This window comes from Hyperoodon ampullatus, assembly GCF_949752795.1.
Source record: "Hyperoodon ampullatus genome assembly, chromosome: 4".
Lineage (NCBI taxonomy): Eukaryota > Metazoa > Chordata > Mammalia > Artiodactyla > Ziphiidae > Hyperoodon > Hyperoodon ampullatus.
Window position 1 is genome coordinate 150038697 of NC_136917.1, and position 19931 is coordinate 150058627.

General features: G+C 37.5%; 1 protein-coding gene across 1 annotated transcript in view; it reads left to right on the forward strand.

Annotated features, from left to right (window-relative positions):
• Positions 1-19931, forward strand: part of DROSHA (drosha ribonuclease III) — a gene marked incomplete at its 5' end in the record, with an annotated part of 122339 nt that overhangs the window by 51864 nt on the left and 50544 nt on the right. Inside the window, 6 exons of the mRNA XM_079704044.1 lie at positions 1039-1208; positions 5532-5656; positions 7264-7363; positions 9250-9357; positions 18892-18999; positions 19765-19903. Coding sequence (XP_079560170.1) covers positions 1039-1208; positions 5532-5656; positions 7264-7363; positions 9250-9357; positions 18892-18999; positions 19765-19903 — 750 coding nt within the window. The remainder of the gene's footprint in view (positions 1-1038; positions 1209-5531; positions 5657-7263; positions 7364-9249; positions 9358-18891; positions 19000-19764; positions 19904-19931) is intronic.

Consider the following 19931-nt stretch of genomic DNA (forward strand, 5'->3'; position numbering starts at 1 on the left):
TATCTTCTTCCATTTTCTAGCATCCCAGATTCCTTGGCTGCCATGAACTCTTCTATCTAGCACAAATAGGACCCCCTCGTTTATTCCTGCCCATCTCCACCATCTTGGTCCCCTTGTTTCTCCATGAAGTGTTTGGTCCTATACCACTGTTCCCAGCATGTCTCATGACCTGGGGAGGGTAGTTATTGTTCTCTACACCTTCAGGGCTCTTGTCCCTCCTTTGGGTGGGACTAGGCAGAGAAAAGGTGGTTGTACATGCTGGTCAAGAAGCTAAGCCCAAAGAGAAGGCAGAAGCCTGTGAATCTGAAATTAATGCTCACATTAGATCAATGTCTTTGATTCATCAAGTACCAGATTAATTGATTTTTTCCAAGGTGCTTTATTTATGTTCTTTGTTTTTATCCTCTGTACTTGGTAATATATGCTTCTGTAAGTCTCAGAGTACTTGGTATTTTTTCCGTGTACTAACTCCGTAATGATCCTCATGATATTAGTACAAGCTCTTTAGCTCTATTCCTCATGGCAGGTGCAGCACATTAGCACCAAAAAACTAGGCCATAATGCAACAATAGCTTACTGAAAACATCCATAAATATCTCATAAAAGCTTAGACTTTCCTTAAATCAGTAACATCACTGTCAAAGAGCTTTCATCTGTTACCCTGTAAAGAGCGTTAAAATACTTAAAACATAACACGGTTCTGTATATTATAAACTGTGGTCTTTACATTAGGTGGTTTTAAATTTATTTAGGTAGGCACCTTTTTTATATTCCTACCTTACATATGGGCCTTTTATCATTTATAATGCTGTTGTTGCCATTTTAGTAAATAAGATAGTTTATGAGCACCGTTCATCAGTGAAACACATGGCTTTCCTATTATTTAGCACCTGGTTAAACAAAGGTTTAACGATGTAAATTCTGTACTACCTTTTTAAAAACGCTGTCTTCTCATTGTCTTATTTTTCCTTATTGGGTGGATGACTGGCTGTTAATTGAGTAGCCTTATTTTTCCCTCTCTCTCCACTGTCACCTAAGACGGAGGAAAGGAAGTACTGTCCATGCACCAGATCCTCCTTTACTTATTACGGTGTAGCAAAGCCCTGGTTCCCGAAGAGGAGATTGCCAATATGCTTCAGTGGGAAGAACTTGAGTGGCAGAAATATGCGGAAGAATGCAAAGGCATGATTGTCACCAACCCTGGGACGGTATGTGCTGGTGTTGACAGTCAGAGACTGAATCACCTTCGTTTCAGGTTTGAGTGTTTTGCAGAAACGATAACAGAACATTTTTAAAGATTTAAGTACTCATTGCTTCTTGTTCTTTGAGTAATTTTTTCCTTTAGTAAATAAGAAAAATATCTTATTTAGTAAATAAGAAAAATATCATGTAGGCATATTTAGTAGTAATTTCATCTGCTTAGTAAATTTATTCTGATTATTATGGAGAATTTTGAAGTTTTTAGATATGTTCAGATCTAATTTTTTGCTAAGTATAAAAGTAATATGTCTTCACTATAGAAAATTAGGAAAATAGAAAAATGGCCCAATGAAGATAAAAATTACCCATAGTTCCATTCTCCAGAGATGATACTATTCACTTTTCTAGTTTCTTTAGAATAGACATGTTTCATATTGTTTTGAAACAAAATTGGCATCATACTGTTAAATATTAACATTCAGACCTTTTCCTTCTTATCCTCCTCCAGGAACAACCACCCCAAAGTTGTTACTTTTCCTTAGTCTTAAATCTCTTTAGGCGTGTAATAAAAAAAATGCCCCTAAGTTATTTAATTAACCCCCTGTTATTGGGCACCTAGGTTGCTTCCAGATTTTTGCTATAACAAATAATGCTGTGTTGAATTTGTATATATGTGTGTAAACATGTATACATATGTATGTATTTATCTTTGAATGTGTCCATTTAATTCCTTAAGGTATGCACATTTTGAAGGCTTTTGGTACATGTTATAAATTGCCTTCCAGAGGGTTGTAGAATTTGCACTCTGACAAGGAGTATATGAGATTGCCCATTCCTTCATACGGTTATACTAGTTTAACAGAAAACTTTGTCAATTTGGTAGGAAATAAATTGATACTATTTAGTTCAGTTTTCTGTTTATTTTGGTTTCTAGCAAAAATTGATATTTTAAATGTTACTGACCTTTAAAGTTTTTTTTCTGATAATGGCTTATCAGTATCTTTTGTCTAACTTTCTTTTGTGGTATTTGTCCTTTTTTATTGATTCTTTGCCATAATTGTTACAAGTATTTCCCATTTTATTCATTTTGTTTCTTAAATTTTTGGCTTTAAAATTTGCTTCTAATGTTTATTTTGAGGTAAAAATATAAAAATCAAAGCAGAGAATTAATAGATAAGTAGTTTTCTCTTACAAAGAATATGCTGTTTTATATATTTATTAAAAAGTTGTTTTGTCTAAAATGTTATTTCATAAAATAGTTATATATTGGCATCTTATCAGGATAAAGTTTTCCAAAAGTGGAGAATTAAAATACTCCTATGTAAAGAAACAGAATAGTCTATTTAAACAAAGCTGTTGTTTTTAAAAGGCTGCCAAATTGTTTAATAGCCTTGATTCATAAAAATAAAAACTCTGGATCAACTTGTTGTAGCATGACAGTAACATCTGCACAAGCAAAATGTTGCTATTTGCAAATCAAATATTCCAACTAATACTGATTATTTTAAACAAATCTAGAAAGTGAAAGTTTAATAAAACATTTAAACATTAAACTTGTTTAAAACTAAAAGAGTTACACAATTTTTACTGTTATATTGTTTAGCCACACAAATAATTATTAAAGTAACTTTAAAAGAAGTATACAAGTCATAGTACTATGTAGGTGTGACTCTGGACTTAATTTTTCTTTGAACAGTTGCACAAATTTACATTTCTTCTGTCAGTTTTACAGTTGGGTCAGAGGATGCGTGGGTGTGATGGTGGTGGGAGACGTGCCTTTTCACCTTGGTAGGTCTGCTTGAAGAATCCCATGATTTACTGTGGAAACACTTTCATCCTGGGGCTTTCTTCCATAGCCTGGTTAAAATTTCCTAAGATCCTAGGATCAGTTGGAGAGCTTTTGAAAATATAAGAATGCCCTGATGCACCCCACCCCATATGCTCCACGTAATGGGGTTCAAAGATCTGTAGTTTAAAAAAATAATCCCCAGTTGCTTCTGGTTCACTCCTTGCTTGTTTTTGAGCCAATGGCATAGAAGATATTTACTCCATTACCACGATCATCGTTCAACTCAGTTGTTGAGGGACTACTACATGAGCCAGGTGCTAGTGAAGTATATAGATTATATATGTTGCTTGTCCAGCTGCAAACTCACAGCATATCCATATGAAAGGAGTTTGTGATGAATTATTGAATCAGTGGACCAATCTGAAAAAGCCGGTCAGGAAAGCTTGTAGTTTTTGGTGAGATCACTGGGCTGGGCTGCCAGGCATTCTTCATAAACATTCTACTGTGGTATTTAAGGAATCAAGAAATTGTATAAATTATTGGCACAATTGAATGTACATACTTGAGATGGTATATGGCCAGTTTTAAAGATAATAAGGAAACCACAGGTTAGGGTGAAGGGTTTATGTTGGAAAGTAATTGGAAATAAATTAAGAAAGCTAAGTTTGGGTGCCAAGCTTAGGGACATGTTGAAGTTAATTATTTTTTTTTCTTTTTTTAGTATTTAGTATTTAGTCTTAGTGTAAAGGAGAAAAATATTCTGAAAACTCAGTATAATAAAACATGCTTTCATTATATCCTTTTGAGAATAGGGCAGAATAGACATGGCACCACATTTCATCCTCTGCAGTGCTTGCTTTGGAAGATTGCCCAATGCTAAGGATATTGGGGAATTTATTAAAATTTCCAAACCATTATGGTCACATTAAGTACTTTATTGCTGCAGAACTTAGGAGAATTAATCTCCCTCCCTAGGTACTTTGCCTCTGCTGGGGAATACTTTGGTCATTGGCGAGAATGTTTTTTATTCTTCTACAAAAATGGTGTGATAGATACTGTAGGGTGTGGCCAAAGTCTAGAACTTATTTCATCCCCTCCCCCTATAAATTACAGATACTATAGATATTTTAAATCACTGTTTCCTCTGTTGATACCATAGCATGGTATTTAAAATCAGGAAAACATGAATACTTCACTAGCATTTTTCTGTGGTGCAATCCCTCTTTTAAAAATGAATTCTGCTGCTTTGATGCATAAAATATTGGAAACAATTCTTAGACCCAAATAACATGTTGCTACTGTTGATGGCCATTTAAATAATTTTATCTTAGGTTTTCTGTGACCAAAATCTTCTCCAATTATTAATTTTGAGAGCAGAGGTCAACTTTTCAAGATGCTAGTAAAATTTTGACTGTTAAATGACATTGAAATATTCTTTAAAAACTGAAGTCTACGTTGTTTTTTCACTAATGTAGATGAATTTACACAAATCTTTTTACTTTGTCACCAACTTGTATTTGTCAGATGGCTGACTAGGACTACGGTTGTGGGTAGGGTAACCAGCTTGTCCCAGTTGCTGGGGGCTTTTCCAGTTTTAACATTGAAACCCCTGTGTCCTGGACAAACAAGTCATAGTTGTTGGGCATAGCTGTTCAACAGAATGAAGCTTATTGGCCTCCATGGGGATCAACTCTATAGCCTTGGCTCTAAAGCAACTGCGCCAAAGACCCCACAATCTCTTAGTAAGAATTTAGTTTCTAATTAGGGACTGCGCTGAGCATTGAGTATAAGCAAGGAGGTTGCTAAAGGATACTGTCTGTGATTTTACCATCTTTTCACAAACTTAAGCTTTCAAGATGAAAGATATTTTATAAATGGATCCTCATACTTAAGTAACTTAAGAAGGAACCAGCTGTTCACTTCTTTTTTTATTAGACGGGAAAAAAAAAGACATATGAAGCTCTCTATTAAAATTTAATAATGGCCTACATGGACATAATAAGAGAAGCTTAACTATTTGGTCTTTGTACCACCATACCTTTTAATTTAAAGGTATAGGATTAAAGGAATACACAAGGTACACAGAGAACTAATGGGGGAAAAATTATATAGAGGCATCTGTCTGTGCCTCCTGAGTAGAAATAAGCTATTCATTTGAAATGTGAAATTAAAGCAGAATAAGCCAGCATATCTCTTTCTGGTCATGTGGAAAACTTCCTCTGTGCCTTTGGAGAGGTTAAGGAAAAGTTACATCTGCCTAAGTGTCCTTTCAAAAGTTTAATTGTTAAAGGTTTCTATGTGGATGGCAAACAAGGACAAAATCATTGTTCATGATGCCAAATGGCACAGACTCATTCATAGGGATGACATTATAGTTTTTATATAGTTTAGCTGCTATGGTTGAAGGGTTTTGAAATGACATTTTCCCTTTGGGGATGAGGCTTTCCTAGGGAAAAATCCGATTACTTTCTTCCCTACTTAGATTAAAGACAATACTTAAAGAATTCTTAAGGGAACAAATGGCTTTGATTTTTCTCTCTAGAAACCAAGCTCTGTCCGCATCGATCAACTGGATCGTGAACAGTTCAACCCCGATGTGATTACTTTTCCTATTATCGTCCACTTTGGGATACGCCCTGCACAGTTGAGTTATGCTGGAGACCCACAGTAAGATATTTTTCAGTGTTTGTCTTAGCCAATTTCACCTTCTACTAACAGCAGAATTAGCGAGGAATCCCCTTTAGTGGATTTTTTCTTTTTAAAAATTAAGACCTGAAATGAGCCATGTTTCCAAATTTAGGTTACCAAAGGAAGCAGGTTTTGGTAGCTCCTGAAGAATTATGTTCTCTACATGTTTGACTGCAGGAAATTATTATTCAATAGATTATCCTTGGCAGTCTTGGTCAATATGAGTCCTGTATTGTTTTTAACCTTTAAGGAACTTTTCCTTTATCCATCATTATAGTACTTACTGTTATGATTCTTTTTTATTTTTTTCAGTGCCCTCTAGAGGAAAGTAGCACCATGTTGGTTCTTAGCACTGCCACATTGACGCAGAGTTCTGTTTTTTGGGGACATCTTAGTAAGAGCCCAACATCCCATGCAAAGTCAAGGGTTGTATTGGAAGGAGAAGCCATGACTTCTAACTCTTAGAATTGATGTTACTTTCCAACTGGCATGTTAGTGTTTTGCTGGGAGAAAACGAAGATGTGTGGGAATGGAAATAGTACCATTATATTCTTCAGGAGTGTTTGGATTCTCTACCTTGTTAAACAAACAAACCGCCTCCTGATTTAATTTTTTTAAAGGATTCATAATGGGAGAAAAGGGCATGGGAGATTTTCAATTCATTAATCCAATTCTGGCTGATATATTAGAAGAGGCTAAAGGGTTTTGTTCTTTTTCTCCCCCCTTTGGATAAAAGTATGAAGCAGTGAACCAGGCACTGTGTAAGTACTTCTTTCTTTCCTCCATTCTCTAAAAAAATGTTATCAAAAAGGAGACACCCAGCTAAGGCCAAGAAAGGAGCAGTTTCAGTATGACAGAAAATCTTTGGAAAGTCCCTTCTTTTCAGAAAAGTGTTAGTAGAATGTGATTAGGCTCTCGTGGACTCTCAGATGGCAGGAGTGTGAACGGATAGAAGACTTCATATTCTCTTCATTTTCAGGATGCTTTAACTGTGATCCAGGTTATAACATATTTGGCTACAAATATGCTTATTTTTGTCATGGCATATACAAATTGATATATACCATTTGTCTTTTTTCCCTTCCCAGTGGAAAAATAGATGTCCGTAGCTATGTAGCTTGGGTATTGTCTCAAAGGGGGTTCTATTTTCTAATACTCTCCAACTTTTACTTTCAGTGAAGGCATTTTGGACATGGACAGTATCTTTATTAAGTAAGAGGTCTTTCAACAAACATCAGAAAACACATATTTAAATAAAATGTGTTACTTTCAAAGAGGTAACAATGAGAAACCATACATGTTTCTATCGGTTTTTGTGTGTCTCCCTAGGAATTTTTTCCAGAGAGATTCATCTGTATAGTGACACCTCATTTTCAACCCATGTAGGCAGCAGTCAACTTAATAAGGTCATCCTGCTCCTCAGCACCCCCCAGATCACATCCTTCCTTAGAATGAAGGTCTGCTACCATTAAGGATATTCACAAGAATGCATTTATGATTGAGCAGGCCTGTTAGAACACCTTGCTTTATTGCACTTTAGATTTGCCTTCTTTTTGTCTGAGGTGTCTGTCTGTCCTTTTCCTTAGGTACCAGAAACTGTGGAAGAGTTACGTAAAACTTCGCCACCTCCTAGCAAATAGCCCTAAAGTCAAACAAACTGACAAGCAGAAGCTGGCACAGAGGGAGGTCGGTATTGGACCCTATTCTCCTGTGACTAATGGTGATGCACTTCAGGTTTTTTTGAGATTGTTTTTACACCAAACTTCTAGAATAAGATGGAAAGAAACTTTAAAAAAATCACACTTTAGGGCTTCCCTGGTGGGGCAGTGGTTGAGAGTCCGCCTGCCGATGCAGGGGACACGGGTTCATGCCCCGGTCCAGGAAGATCCCACATGCCGTGGAACGTCTAGGCCCGTGAGCCATGGCCGCTGAGCCTGCGTGTCCGGAGCCTGTGCTCCGCAATGGGAGAGGCCACAACAGTGAGAGGTCCGCGTACCGCAAAAAAAAAAAAAAAAAAAATCACACTTTATTCCCCTCCTCATATTAGTATGCTGATTGATTTTTTTCATCTTTTAGTAGCTAAGGGACCATTTTCTCCCCCTAAAAAGGCCAGTTTTTTAAAGAAAGTTGGGAATAAATATAGCGTCTATAGAAGTTAAAGTTTAAAACGTGCTGGATCAGCTTTTTATCATTAATTAGGCTGCACATAGTATTACTTATTCAAATTTCGTGGTCTTAAGCTTGTAAAAGATTGGCTTCCATATGTCTGTTAGTTTGGTAAGGTGAACTGATTTTCTAAGGTTTTATATCCCAGATTCCATATTTCTTTACTAATGGGTAGTATTATCTGTATTCTAGGATCATTTGTGTTTTAGTTTTAATTTTAAGAATAAATGGATTCAGTATCAACATAAATTTTGTCTCAGTAAGGTTTTATTCTGTTGCCACAGTGTAAGAGCAAGGTGGGGGTTTTTTTGTTTGTTTTTTAAAAGTATTTATTTATTTATTTTGGCTGCGCCAGGTCTTGGTTGCGGCACACGGGATCCTCATTGTGGCATGCAGGATCTTTAGTTGCGGCTTGCAGACTCTTAGTTGTTGCATGCAGACTTCTTAGCCGCGGCATGCAGACCCTTAGTTGAGGCATGCATGCGGGATCTAGTTCTCCAACCAGGGATCGAACCCAGGCCCCCTGCATTGGGAGTACAGAGTCTTAGCCACTGGACCACCAGGGAAGTCCCAAGAGCAAGGTTTTGAAGCTGGCAAAAGTGTTTTGAATTCTGACCTCATCACTTTCTGTGACTTAGTCAGCTTCATTATAAAGGACAGAACCAAGGCCAAGAGAGGCTGACTGAGATGTCCCTCTCTTGGTGCACCCAGGGAAAAAGGTGGTTGTATGGACTTGGAAATACTCCATTTAACTTTCCTCCAGTGGTATTGGCCTGTAGTAGGAACTTAATCAATGGTGGAGCTGGTGGTGGTGGTTCCTGTTGTAATTATGAATTCCTATGAGATTTTTATTGAATAAGCGTCCAAGTATAAAATTATTTTTTATCATTAATTATTTGAAGGGCAGCATAAAAGGGAAGAGTCAGTTCCTGTTTATGTCTTGCAGAAGTTTTGGATCACGGTCTTTTTTAAATAAAATGTACCCTTGCTGCAAGGGTTTGCAAATTGGAAGGCAGCTTTGACAATTACATGGGTTTCTGGTTAATTTACTGATTGTCTTTCTTATATGTAAATGCTTAGCATAAGGCTTGATTTAAATATAATTTTTACATGCTGATTTCAAATTCCAAACACCACATTTTGTTTCTTTTTCAGTAAAAGGGCATTTTTTGTTTGAACTTGCCAGAGTAGTTGATTTGGTTTAATTTTTTTCTTATCCATTTACCAGGAAAAGCTGGCTTATCCCCAAGGCCTTTATTATTTTTTTTTAATCTAATTTGGCAAGAAGAGGTTTGACTACCTGAATGTAAGGGTGAATGAATCCAGCTAATTTACTAATGCTTGCTGTTTGGCTTAGTATTGCTTTAGAACTTAAAGGTTACTCATCATAATGGGGTCTTTTCTAGGAAGCACTCCAAAAAATACGACAGAAGAATACCATGAGGCGAGAAGTAACAGTGGAGCTGAGTAGCCAAGGATTCTGGAAAACTGGCATCCGTTCTGATGTCTGTCAGGTGATGACGCTTCTAAGAACACAATTATACCCAAACATCTCTTCCTTTAAAAGGCGTCTGGCACTGAAGTCTTCCTAATTCTGAGAAGTTTATGCAGAACATATTACCTGTAGCTAAATGGAACACCAACCATAAATTGTTTTCTGTCATTTGGGTTTTGTTTTTGTGTCAGTTTTCGTGTTGTCTTGTTTTGTTGTGTGTGTGTGTGTGTGTGTGCTTGTGCATGTGCACAGTGGGGGCGTGGGAGGCACTGACTTAGTAATGCTCAATTCTGTCTCTGTACACTGAATGAAGGCAGGTCTATTCTTCAAATGTGTCTGCCTGTTTGAGCTCGTGCGTAGGTGCCTGTCAAAAGAGATCCTCCAGCAGCTCTACCGGCAGATTCCTGAAGGTGGTGTGTACAAACTTTCCAGACTGATGACTCAGACTTATATTGCAGAGAACGGAAGGCATTTATGAACAGAAACAGTATACATTTCATGTTTGAGCCAAATGATAATATTTTTTCTTTGGGTAAACTTAATAGAGGAACATATCAGCTATATATATAACTGGCTCACTAATAAGTATTTTTGTTTTCCTTATGGGTGGAATTTTTACCAGACTAGAGGTCCCCAAAACTGAGCATGTTCTTTGACTCTTCACGTGATTCTTTTGTTATGATTGATACTGGTTGCACTCCATGGGAATTACAGTAAAGGAAATGATTACCCAGGCTGGAGTCAGGTAATGCAGTTTGCTATGTTCTGCCTTTGGGAAGAATACTTCCAGGCTGCCACTTATCTGTTGTGATGGTAGCATGTATTGTAATAAGTTCAGATACTCTTAGGTATTCATTTCATCATAATGAGTTTTCTTTTAAAAAATCAATGTTGGCATTTAATTATTGTATTGAACCGTGGAATTTAATCGTATCATTGAAGGAATTGCTATGTCATTCATTTACCATGTGAAGCTAAATGTTTTTGTGCTAGGATGAACTGCTATTGATGCAGTATTGCTAAATAGTTTGAAAATAATCATCTACAGTGGTAGCCAGTACATCCACCAAGTCCTCAGTTATTTTGCCAATTGACCAGTATTTTTTTGTACTGTAAGTATTTTCAGAAGTGACTCTCATACTTCCATTGATTCTTTCTTAGCTCCACTTAGAGCCTTATCACCCAGTTTTTCTGTTTGCTAGTGTTTCTCCAAAACCAACACAACACCATAATGCCAACATAATGTCTTAAGACATAAGAACAATGAGTGGACTCTTCAACAATCTGCTCAAAATCTGGTAATCGTGGTGATAAGTCCAAGTTGATTGTTTGAGAGCATAACATTGAGCAGCATGAAGAACTGGAAAGGACCTGAGAGTTCTTCTAGTTCAGTGGCTTTTAAACTTGTGTTTTTGGTTGACTTTGAAGTTTTTTTTTGTTTGTTTTTTTTTTAAACAAAACCCTGTGGCACCCTAGTTTGTAAAAAGATAAAAAAAACACAACTGATTGGTGAGTGGTGGGTATGAAGGGAGTATCCATCCCATTGTATGAGATCTCTCTCCCACCCTGTGGAGCAGTCCTTAAGGCAGTTTTGTTCAGCTGAACACAGTTTTTTTGAAAAGCATTGAGCTCTTTCTACCCTTTGTTTTGGTAAAACAAAGGGGTGCTGAATGATATGTTCCCCTGCCGTTTTCTGTCCTTCGGCTGTGACACAAATAGCTCCTCAGCTGGATTGGAAGCAGCTTGAGGACTCGGTTATCTTCTCTCTCTCTCTGTATATTATATTTTACATTCTGTTTTGAGGTTGTTAGGCAAACACACTCAATCAGTTCTTTTGACTAAGTGGTTGGAGAAAATGGACCTGATTAAAACTCTGGCAAAGGTTAATACTTTTTTTTTTTTTTTTTTTTTTTTGCGGTACGCGGGCCTCTCACTGCTGTGGCCTCTCCTGTTGCGGAGCACAGGCTCCGGACGCGCAGGCTCAGCGGCCATGGCTCACGGGCCCAGCTGCTCCGCGGCATGTGGGATCCTCCCAGACCGGGGTACGAACCCGTGTCCCCCGCATCGGCAGGCGGACTCCCAACCACTGCGCCACCAGGGAAGCCCAATACTTCTTGATCTAATAATGGTTCCTCCATCTGGAGGACTCCTGTTCTTCCACAGAAAACTGGCATCTGTTTCAAAGCCATGCTTCCATCCTCCTCCTATTTTTTTACAAGTAACATTGGCTCTTAACTATATTTAATTTCTTATCCCAGAATAAATGTTTTCTTTTTTGTGTGTGTTCCTTAAATAAGATGGCAGGTAGCATGTAATAATGTAGTTTAAAACATTCAAAATAAATGCATTTAGTATTTTTGGTAATGAAGAATAAGAATCTGATTGAGAAAGAGCAGTTAAATGAAATTATTCACTGAATACTCTGAATAACCCTGAAGCCTGTGAAAAAATGGACTCATACTTAATTTTAAGAGAAAAAGGCTGAGTGGAGCTCTAAAATTGTTGGGTGGGGGCAGGGAGAGCTTTCCTCTATTTGGTAGTTCATTGGTGTAGAACCTACTTTTTGTTAGTAATAATTGCTAGTGGGTTGCCAGCGAAAGCCTTGTGATGCTGTCTGGCTGCCACTGGCGATAAAACTATTGTGATGAATCTAAGGCAGAGCAACCTAAAGACCAGCATCTCACTCTAGAAGCGTAATTTCCCAACCAGAGAAAACAGCAAGGGTTGTTAGGAGATAAGAAAATTCTACCTGATGCCCCAATCAGTGTTAGGAGGAATGGAAACCTACGGGTGGTCCAGTAACCTGTAATTACACGTGAACTAAATGCAGACTTGAACCATATTTACAGAGAAACGGTTGAAAGATTTTCTCAGTGTTACTGCTTGTTAGAATGAATTCCGGGTAATATGGAAGAAAAAGCAGAAATTAAAACCAAACTGAGGCTGAGAAATTCAGCATTATGACTCAGAAGAGGAAAAAAGGTATCATGTGGCTACAGTATCTGTGCTTTAAGAATGGGGTTTTGCACACTGAAGTTGAATTGGTGTCTTAGAGGAGTAGGTACCTGTGCCGTGTGCTATGCTAAGGAGGTTGTCCATGGAAATCAATAAACTGAATCACAAGATTGAAGGATGAATAAATGTGACACACAGAGATGTCAAAAAAAGGAGCAAATAATCTGCATCAGGACAGTCATATAACCAGTATGAGGCTCATGCAAAACTGGAGGACACTACAACTCCTTATTTTTATGAGGAAGCATGGTGCCTGACGAACTACACGTTATGGCTGGTGTTTGTTTTGAGTGGACAGAGTTGTATTTGGACTGATTAATAGCTGGCTGCTTTCCTATAGTGACTATCTAGAATGGGATGGAAGCCTGCCATGTGTTATCAAACTAACTGATGTTCTTGCTCAGTGATTTAGCAGGTGATGACTAAACAGTGAAAAGAAACATCTCTAGGGATTAAGAGATTTTGGACAACACATTGAAGGAAGTATTTTCTAAGTTAAAACTTGGGGGAAAAAAGGAAGAACCTCTGAGAGGCATATGGCTTCACAGTTATTGTTAACAAAATCTTTAGACCATGTGAGAGACTTGATTTTGTTTTCTTTTTTTTTTTACTGGAGAAGCAATGCTTCTTGTGAAGAAAGAGAAGAAGATTTTGCTTAAAAGCTAGCTGGCCTGATAGAGAACTATTATTATACTTTTATTTTTAAAAATATCAATATTACAATATTATAATATCAATGTACAGGATTAGAGAGGAAAGTATAATGAACTCCATGGACTCATCAGTCAGTTTCAACAGTATCAACAACATTTCTATAATATCAAATGCTAGTCAATGTTCACATTTTCCTGATTGCCTATTAAATTTATTTGCCTGTTTGAAATGGAGTACAAACAAGATCCATACTTTGTGATTAGTTGATGTTTTTTTAAGTCTCTTTAAACTGTGGGTTCTCATTCCATTTCTCCCTTTGCTTTCCTTGCAAATTTTTATTGTGGAAGAAACTGGATCAGGTATTCTGTAGAGTTCCTAAGCTCTGATCAGGGTTTCCTTGATTGCAACTTTATGGGGTTATTTAACACGTGTTTCTGTCCCTTGTATTTCCTACAGATTGGTAGTTAGATCTAATCCTGTGCCATCTAATACAGTACCACTGGCCACACATGGCTATCTGAATTTAAATTAATTAAAATGAAATTAAATGAAAAATTCAGTTCTTAGTTGCCCTCACCACATTTCAAGCACTTAATGGATACCTCTGGCTAGTGTCTATTGTAACAGCACAGATATAGAATATTTCCATCGTCATAGAAACTTCTGTTGGACAGCAGTGATGAGTTTAAAGTTCTTTTTTTCTTTTTTTTGAAGGACTTTTTCATAGGGAGTAGTGTGGTCTCTCTCTTTTTAATAAATTTTAAAAATATATTTATTTATTTATTTGGCTGCACTGGGTCTTAGTTGTGGCATGTGGGACCTTTGTTGTGACACGCGGGATCTTTAGTTGCGGCACATGGGCTCTTAGTTGCGGCATATGGGATCTAGTTCCCTGACCAGGGATCAAACCCGGGCTCCCTTCATTGGGAGTATGGAGTCTTAACCACTGGACCACTAGAGAAGTCCCTGGTCTCTCTTTTTTGTGTGTGACGTTATTAGTTATTGATGGATCATTACCTAGGCCCAGTAATTCATTAGGAGTTGCCAAAGTGATATTCTATCTTTCCTTTTGCATTTATCAGAATACTTTTATAAAGAATATTCCCCTCACCAGCTATTTGATTACGCTGAAGTACAAATCCCATATAGGACAAAGCCAAAAAAATTGCTCATTCGATTTATTCCATAATACATACACAAACAGTAGTCTTACAATAACAGTATTAATGGCACCACCAACAATATGATTATGGGAAGTAGTTTGTTTGTTTGGGGTCTTTTTGTCTGTGATTATAGCTATATCCCACCAGGCATGCACACTCAGATTACTGTGTTTTAAGGTCATTTGTGCTTATACCACAAACTGGATACACAGATTCATTTATTTTATTTTACTTTTGATTTTAAAGGTTCCTTTGAAAAATTACATATTGTCTTATAATTATGTAGAATATTTACCATGATTCCAAACTCATATTTACAAATGCAATTATGTTTTTTAAAAATCTAATTTCTATCTCTGTTGCTTCCACCTTGTTCTTGCCACTTTCCCTCCCACCCCAAAGGTAACCATCTTTTAGAAATGATTTAATTTTTCCCATTTTAATATAAGCAAATAGACACACACACACACACACACACTCTCTCTCTCTCTCTCTCTCTCTCTCTTGATATATGTGGCCTCCCCTCTGTCAAACTGTTTTGAAGTTTTGTGGTCACTTACAAGGTCTATTTTATTTGCCTTTTTTTTTCTTTCCATATCTCTTTTTGTATTTAGGAAAGATTATATATATATATATATATATATATTTTTTTTTTTTTTTTTTTTTTTTTTTTTTGCGGTACGCGAGCCTCTCACTGTTGTGGCCTCTCCCATTGCGGGGCACAGGCTCTGGATGCACAGGCTCAGCGGCCATGGCTCACGGGCCCAGCTGCTCTGCGGCATGTGGGATCTTCCCGGACCGGGGCACGAACCTGTGTCCCCTGCATTGGCAGGCGGACTCTCAACCACTGCGCCACCAGGGAAGCCCAGGAAAGATTACATTTTTGTTCTAATGTTTACCTTTATTGTGTAATTAAACTTCTCCCCCCCTCCCTCTCTTTCTATATGTGTGTATCCCACTGTCTGTTAATGAAAATAACTACTATCTGCTACAGCTGGCCCTTGAACAACATGAGTTTGAACAGCTTAGGTCCTTTTGTCTCAGTGTCCAAAGATTTTTTTTTTCTTTAAAAACTAACAGTAGTTTTACTAGAATATGTCTCAGCTCCTTTTGATTAATTTTTTTCAGATATGCTGTGTGCCCTTTCAATATATACTTTCACATTGTCTTTCATCTCAGGAAAGTTTTCTTGAGTTACTTATTTCATTATTCTATTGTTTTGATTTCTTTTTTTTTTTTTAATAAGGACTCCTATTATATGCATCTTGTATCTTCTTTGCTTATTTTCCGTATCTATCATTTTCTCTTAAATCCTTCATTTTTTCTGATTTTTAATTTTTTCTAAAAGTTTTTCTTTTTTCCATCTTTTATTTCTCAAAGGCACTATTCATTGGTTAATATGCTGTTGTGTTCCTTTTGTTTAGTCTATATTCTTGAAATCATTATTTCCTTCTGTGTCTTTTTCCTGAGTTTTGTCACTTCTTTTCAAATCTTCCTTTCCTCCAGTCATCTCATTTCTGAATTAATATAGTATTTATTAATAGTTTTCCTTATAAATGTTATTGTTTTCTTAATTTAGTTTGTTTTGAAATAATAGGTTACAGCTTTCATTGGTTTTATTGGCATGTTTTTCTGGCGTTTTATTATCGGAGGTATCTTGTTCTATTCCTTTCGTCTATTTTCTTATAAAATCCTTGAGTGTGATTTAATCATGATTCTTTTCCATTGCTTTTTAAGTTAAATCATGTTAAATAAGTGAAATATTTTCCTGTGCTCTTTTAAAAAAATATTTATTTATTTTTATTTAAAAATTTTTGTTGGCTGCGTTGGGTCTTCGTTGCGGCATGAGGGATCTTCATTGCAGCATGCGGGCTCTTTGTTGCGGCACATGGGCTTCTCACTATTTGTGGTGCACAGGCTTCTCTCTATTTGCAGTGTGCCGTTTTCTCTCTAGTTGTGGCGTGGGCTCTGAAGTTTGTGGCATGCAGGCTCTCTAGTTGAGGAACGCGGGCTCAGTAGTTGTGGCATGCGGGCTTAGTTGCTCCATGACATGTGGGATCTTAGTTCCCTGACCAGGAATCAAACCTGCATCCGCTGCATTGGAAGGGGGATTCTTTACCACTGGACCACCAGGGAAGTCCCTATTTTCCTGTACTTTTAGAAGGAAATGTAAGCCAGAATAGTTCTCATAGTTCTAGAGCCTCTCCTTCTGTTGTTTTTGCAAAGTGATTAAAAAAATGGGGGGTGGGTGCTCATTATATGAGATCTGCTGCATCTGTTTTGTTCCTCTACTTTTATCTGGACATTCTCTTTCTTTTGCCCTTTGCCGTTTATTGTTTCTCTCCTGCTAAATGTGGCTTTTACTCCTAGCATTTTCTTTACACCATGGGGCTTTACCCTGGAAGGGAACTTGAGTTTTTAATTTTGAGCATCTTTAGGGCCCAGGCTTCTCCCACAGTGTTAGACTGTCCTCTTATACTCATCCAGTGAATTGGATTCTGCAGAGCCCTCTCCAGTTTGGGCCACAATTCCAGTGAATATATGTTAATTTGGGGGCTCTTCCATTCTTGGGGTCATCAGAAGCCCTGCTGCTCTCCCTGTGTTTTTTCTCTCTCAGATGCTGAGACCACACACAGGTCTTTGTCCTCACCCACACTTATTTTGGCATTCATGGGGATACCTTGTCATCTAGTTTTTATGTATTTATTGTTCACAGTTCTATTTTGCTATCCTGGTTGCTCATTTTTAGTGGAGAATTTGAATAGATTTAAAAACTGTGCACTGCCATTTTCTTACAGTCTTCCAAAGGAGCTTTTAAAAATGAAAGCAGTTTCTAGGCATGAATGGAGTGGGGAGGAGATGCTTAGTGATTGTGTGTATTTTAACATTTCAAAAATTGATAATTTAAAAAACTGAGCTAGAGCCTCGTAGATAACCTTGAGACTTGTTTGTCAGGGATACAAGATGGACATGGGTCATATATACCGTTCCATGGTGGTCACAAGAAACATACCTGGAAAGAGAAACTGGCTCTATTTGGAGCAAGTTTAGAGGAAGTGGCGAAGGGACTCACAGCTGTTTCACATAAGTAAAGGTTTTTGTTCTTTTCCAGGGGTAGACCTAAGTTCAAAGGGGTAAACCTCCAAAGAGACAGATTTGGACTAATGATAATTTTTTAATAATCAGAGTACTCTAAAGGTAGTGTTGTTTTCTTAACAGGTAATGATTTATCTCTTCCCGGAGGTATTAAAACACCAGTTTGAATTCATACTTCAGAAAGGTAGTTACACTGCATAGTCTTCATGACCCATCCTCCTTGTGTGCTTAGCAACAACACCCTTGAGTCCCCTGCAATTGAAATGCCTGGAAAACTATATTATACTTTGGCTGCACAGTTTGTTTATTATTGTGTTTTTTAATACAGCACTTATCAAAATGAAGTGGACAAAATGCCAATAATTTGAATCAGAATGGCATATCTCTGAGAAGCCCTTGGGAGCAAAAAGAGTGTCTTCATCTTTTTTCTCTTCCACAACTAATATAAGCCTTACCCGTGGAGGTGCTTAATATGTATTTATTGAATTGAACTGGAAAGAAAGACTTTCTGTTGATTAGAGATCCTTTTTGGGAGAACTAATCTTTCTTTTTAAGTTAATACAGGAAACTGATTTCTGTAGTTTCAAGCAAATCCATTATCATGTATTTTTAAATAATGCCAGCTTAAAATACTTCAAAGACTAAAATGATATAAAGCACATGTCAGTCATTCTGGGATGGGCTGTGCCCATCCTCCAGGTTCTGATGAATAAGAATGACTTCTTCATTCTCTTGAGTTCTAGGGAAACATTATTAAAAAAAAGAAAAAGATATGCTTTCCATGAAATCTCCCAATAAGGAATCTATAGACAAATGAAAAGTGAAATAAAAATAAAAGTTCTATATCCTCAGGTGATTTAACTATATTGGTGGTTTTATAAAAGTTGTCCTTATAATGTTAGATTGAGTGTTAAACCTAGAATGGCCTTTCGAGATCATCTGGCTGAGAAGTTCTTACCCAGAGGATAGTGATGGGCTTTAGAGATCTGTGAATTCATTAAAATTCCATACAATTTTTTGCATGTTTGTGCACTTAGGCACTTTTCTGGGGAAAGATTCATTTTTCTTAGATTCTCAGAAGTGTCTTGACACTGACAAAGTTTCAGAATTTGTGAGTCCTAAACCATTCCCTTAGAATTAAAGGTAGACAAGGAGACACAGAAATTCTTATGACTTCCTTAAGGTTATCCTGCTGGGTACTGATGAACCATGGCTATACCTACTTCAGTGAGGGCCAATAGGCCTTGTTCTAAGCAGCTTTTTGTATTTGCTCATTTAATCCTTTTAACTGTCCTTGAAAGTAGCTACACTGATTGTCTTCGTTTTACTGGTGAGGAAACAGAAACAGAGAGGTTAGATAATTTGCCCTGAGTTCCATGTTGAATGAGTGACAGAGCAGGATTTGAACCCAGGCACTCTGGTTCTAGAGACCGTATCTTTAACGGCTGTAGTCCACCACCCCTCACAGAGGATACGCCAGGATGCCATGCAGCCAGTAAACTGTTTCAAGACTTTGTGAGATGGAATTTAGGATGTAAAAATGGTTCTTGTTTGTTGTAAAATAGATGAAGTGTTTTTAATATGTTTTTATAGAGTTAAACATATTGAAATATGCTTTTTCCTAGCATGCAATGATGCTGCCTGTTTTGACTCATCATATTCGCTACCACCAGTGCCTAATGCATCTGGACAAGTTGATAGGATATACTTTCCAAGATCGTTGTCTGTTACAGGTAAGAATTACTCTCCTGTACATTTATATAATAACAAGATAGGAGTAATTCATCTTGCAGGTTACAAATGGAGCACTGAGATTCTCTGTTCTGGGAGATGATGAGGATGTTTAGAAACAAAGCTCTCTCCACTACTCTACTCTTATTGCCACTTTCAAACCCTTTTTCTCACTTTTTTTTTTCTTTTTGATGCTGTCCCTAAAGAAATAGACTTGGGCTTCCCGGGTGGCGCAGTGATTGAGAGTCCGCCTGCCGATGCAGGGGACATGGGTTTGTGCCCCGGTCCAGGAAGATCCCACATGCCACGGAGCGGCTGGGCCCGTGAGCCATGGCCGCTGAGTCTGCGCGTCCGGAGCCTGTGCTCCACAACGGGAGAGGCCACAGCAGTGAGAGGCCCACGTACCGCAAAAAAAAAAAAAAAGAAAAAGAAATAGACTAAAGCTAAAATTTGCCTGTCAAACCTGACCGCTTCTTTCAGCTTTTCCTCCTTTATGGCTCTTCTTTCCAGGTGCTGCATATTCTAATTCTTCTCTGAAAGATGTGGTTTTTTAGGTTTGTTTAGAAGAGCTTGCACCAAAGCTTTGGAAATTTGACACTGGAGGAAATAAGACGGAAAGATCAGGGCTTAAAATTTGACTAGATAAACAGATCTCTTTCCTGTTTCATTTGAGGTGATATAAAGATGGTGCTTGTATGCTGAATTTGTTTTTGTTTTTGTTTTTATGCTGAGTTTTTAAGACTGAACTTATTTCATTGAAATTTTAGCTGGCCATGACCCACCCAAGTCATCACTTAAATTTTGGAATGAATCCTGATCATGCCAGGAATTCTTTGTCTAACTGTGGAATTCGGCAACCCAAATATGGAGATAGAAAAGTTCATCACATGCACATGCGGAAAAAAGGTATGTTTGGATTCCACTCTCCTGTTTT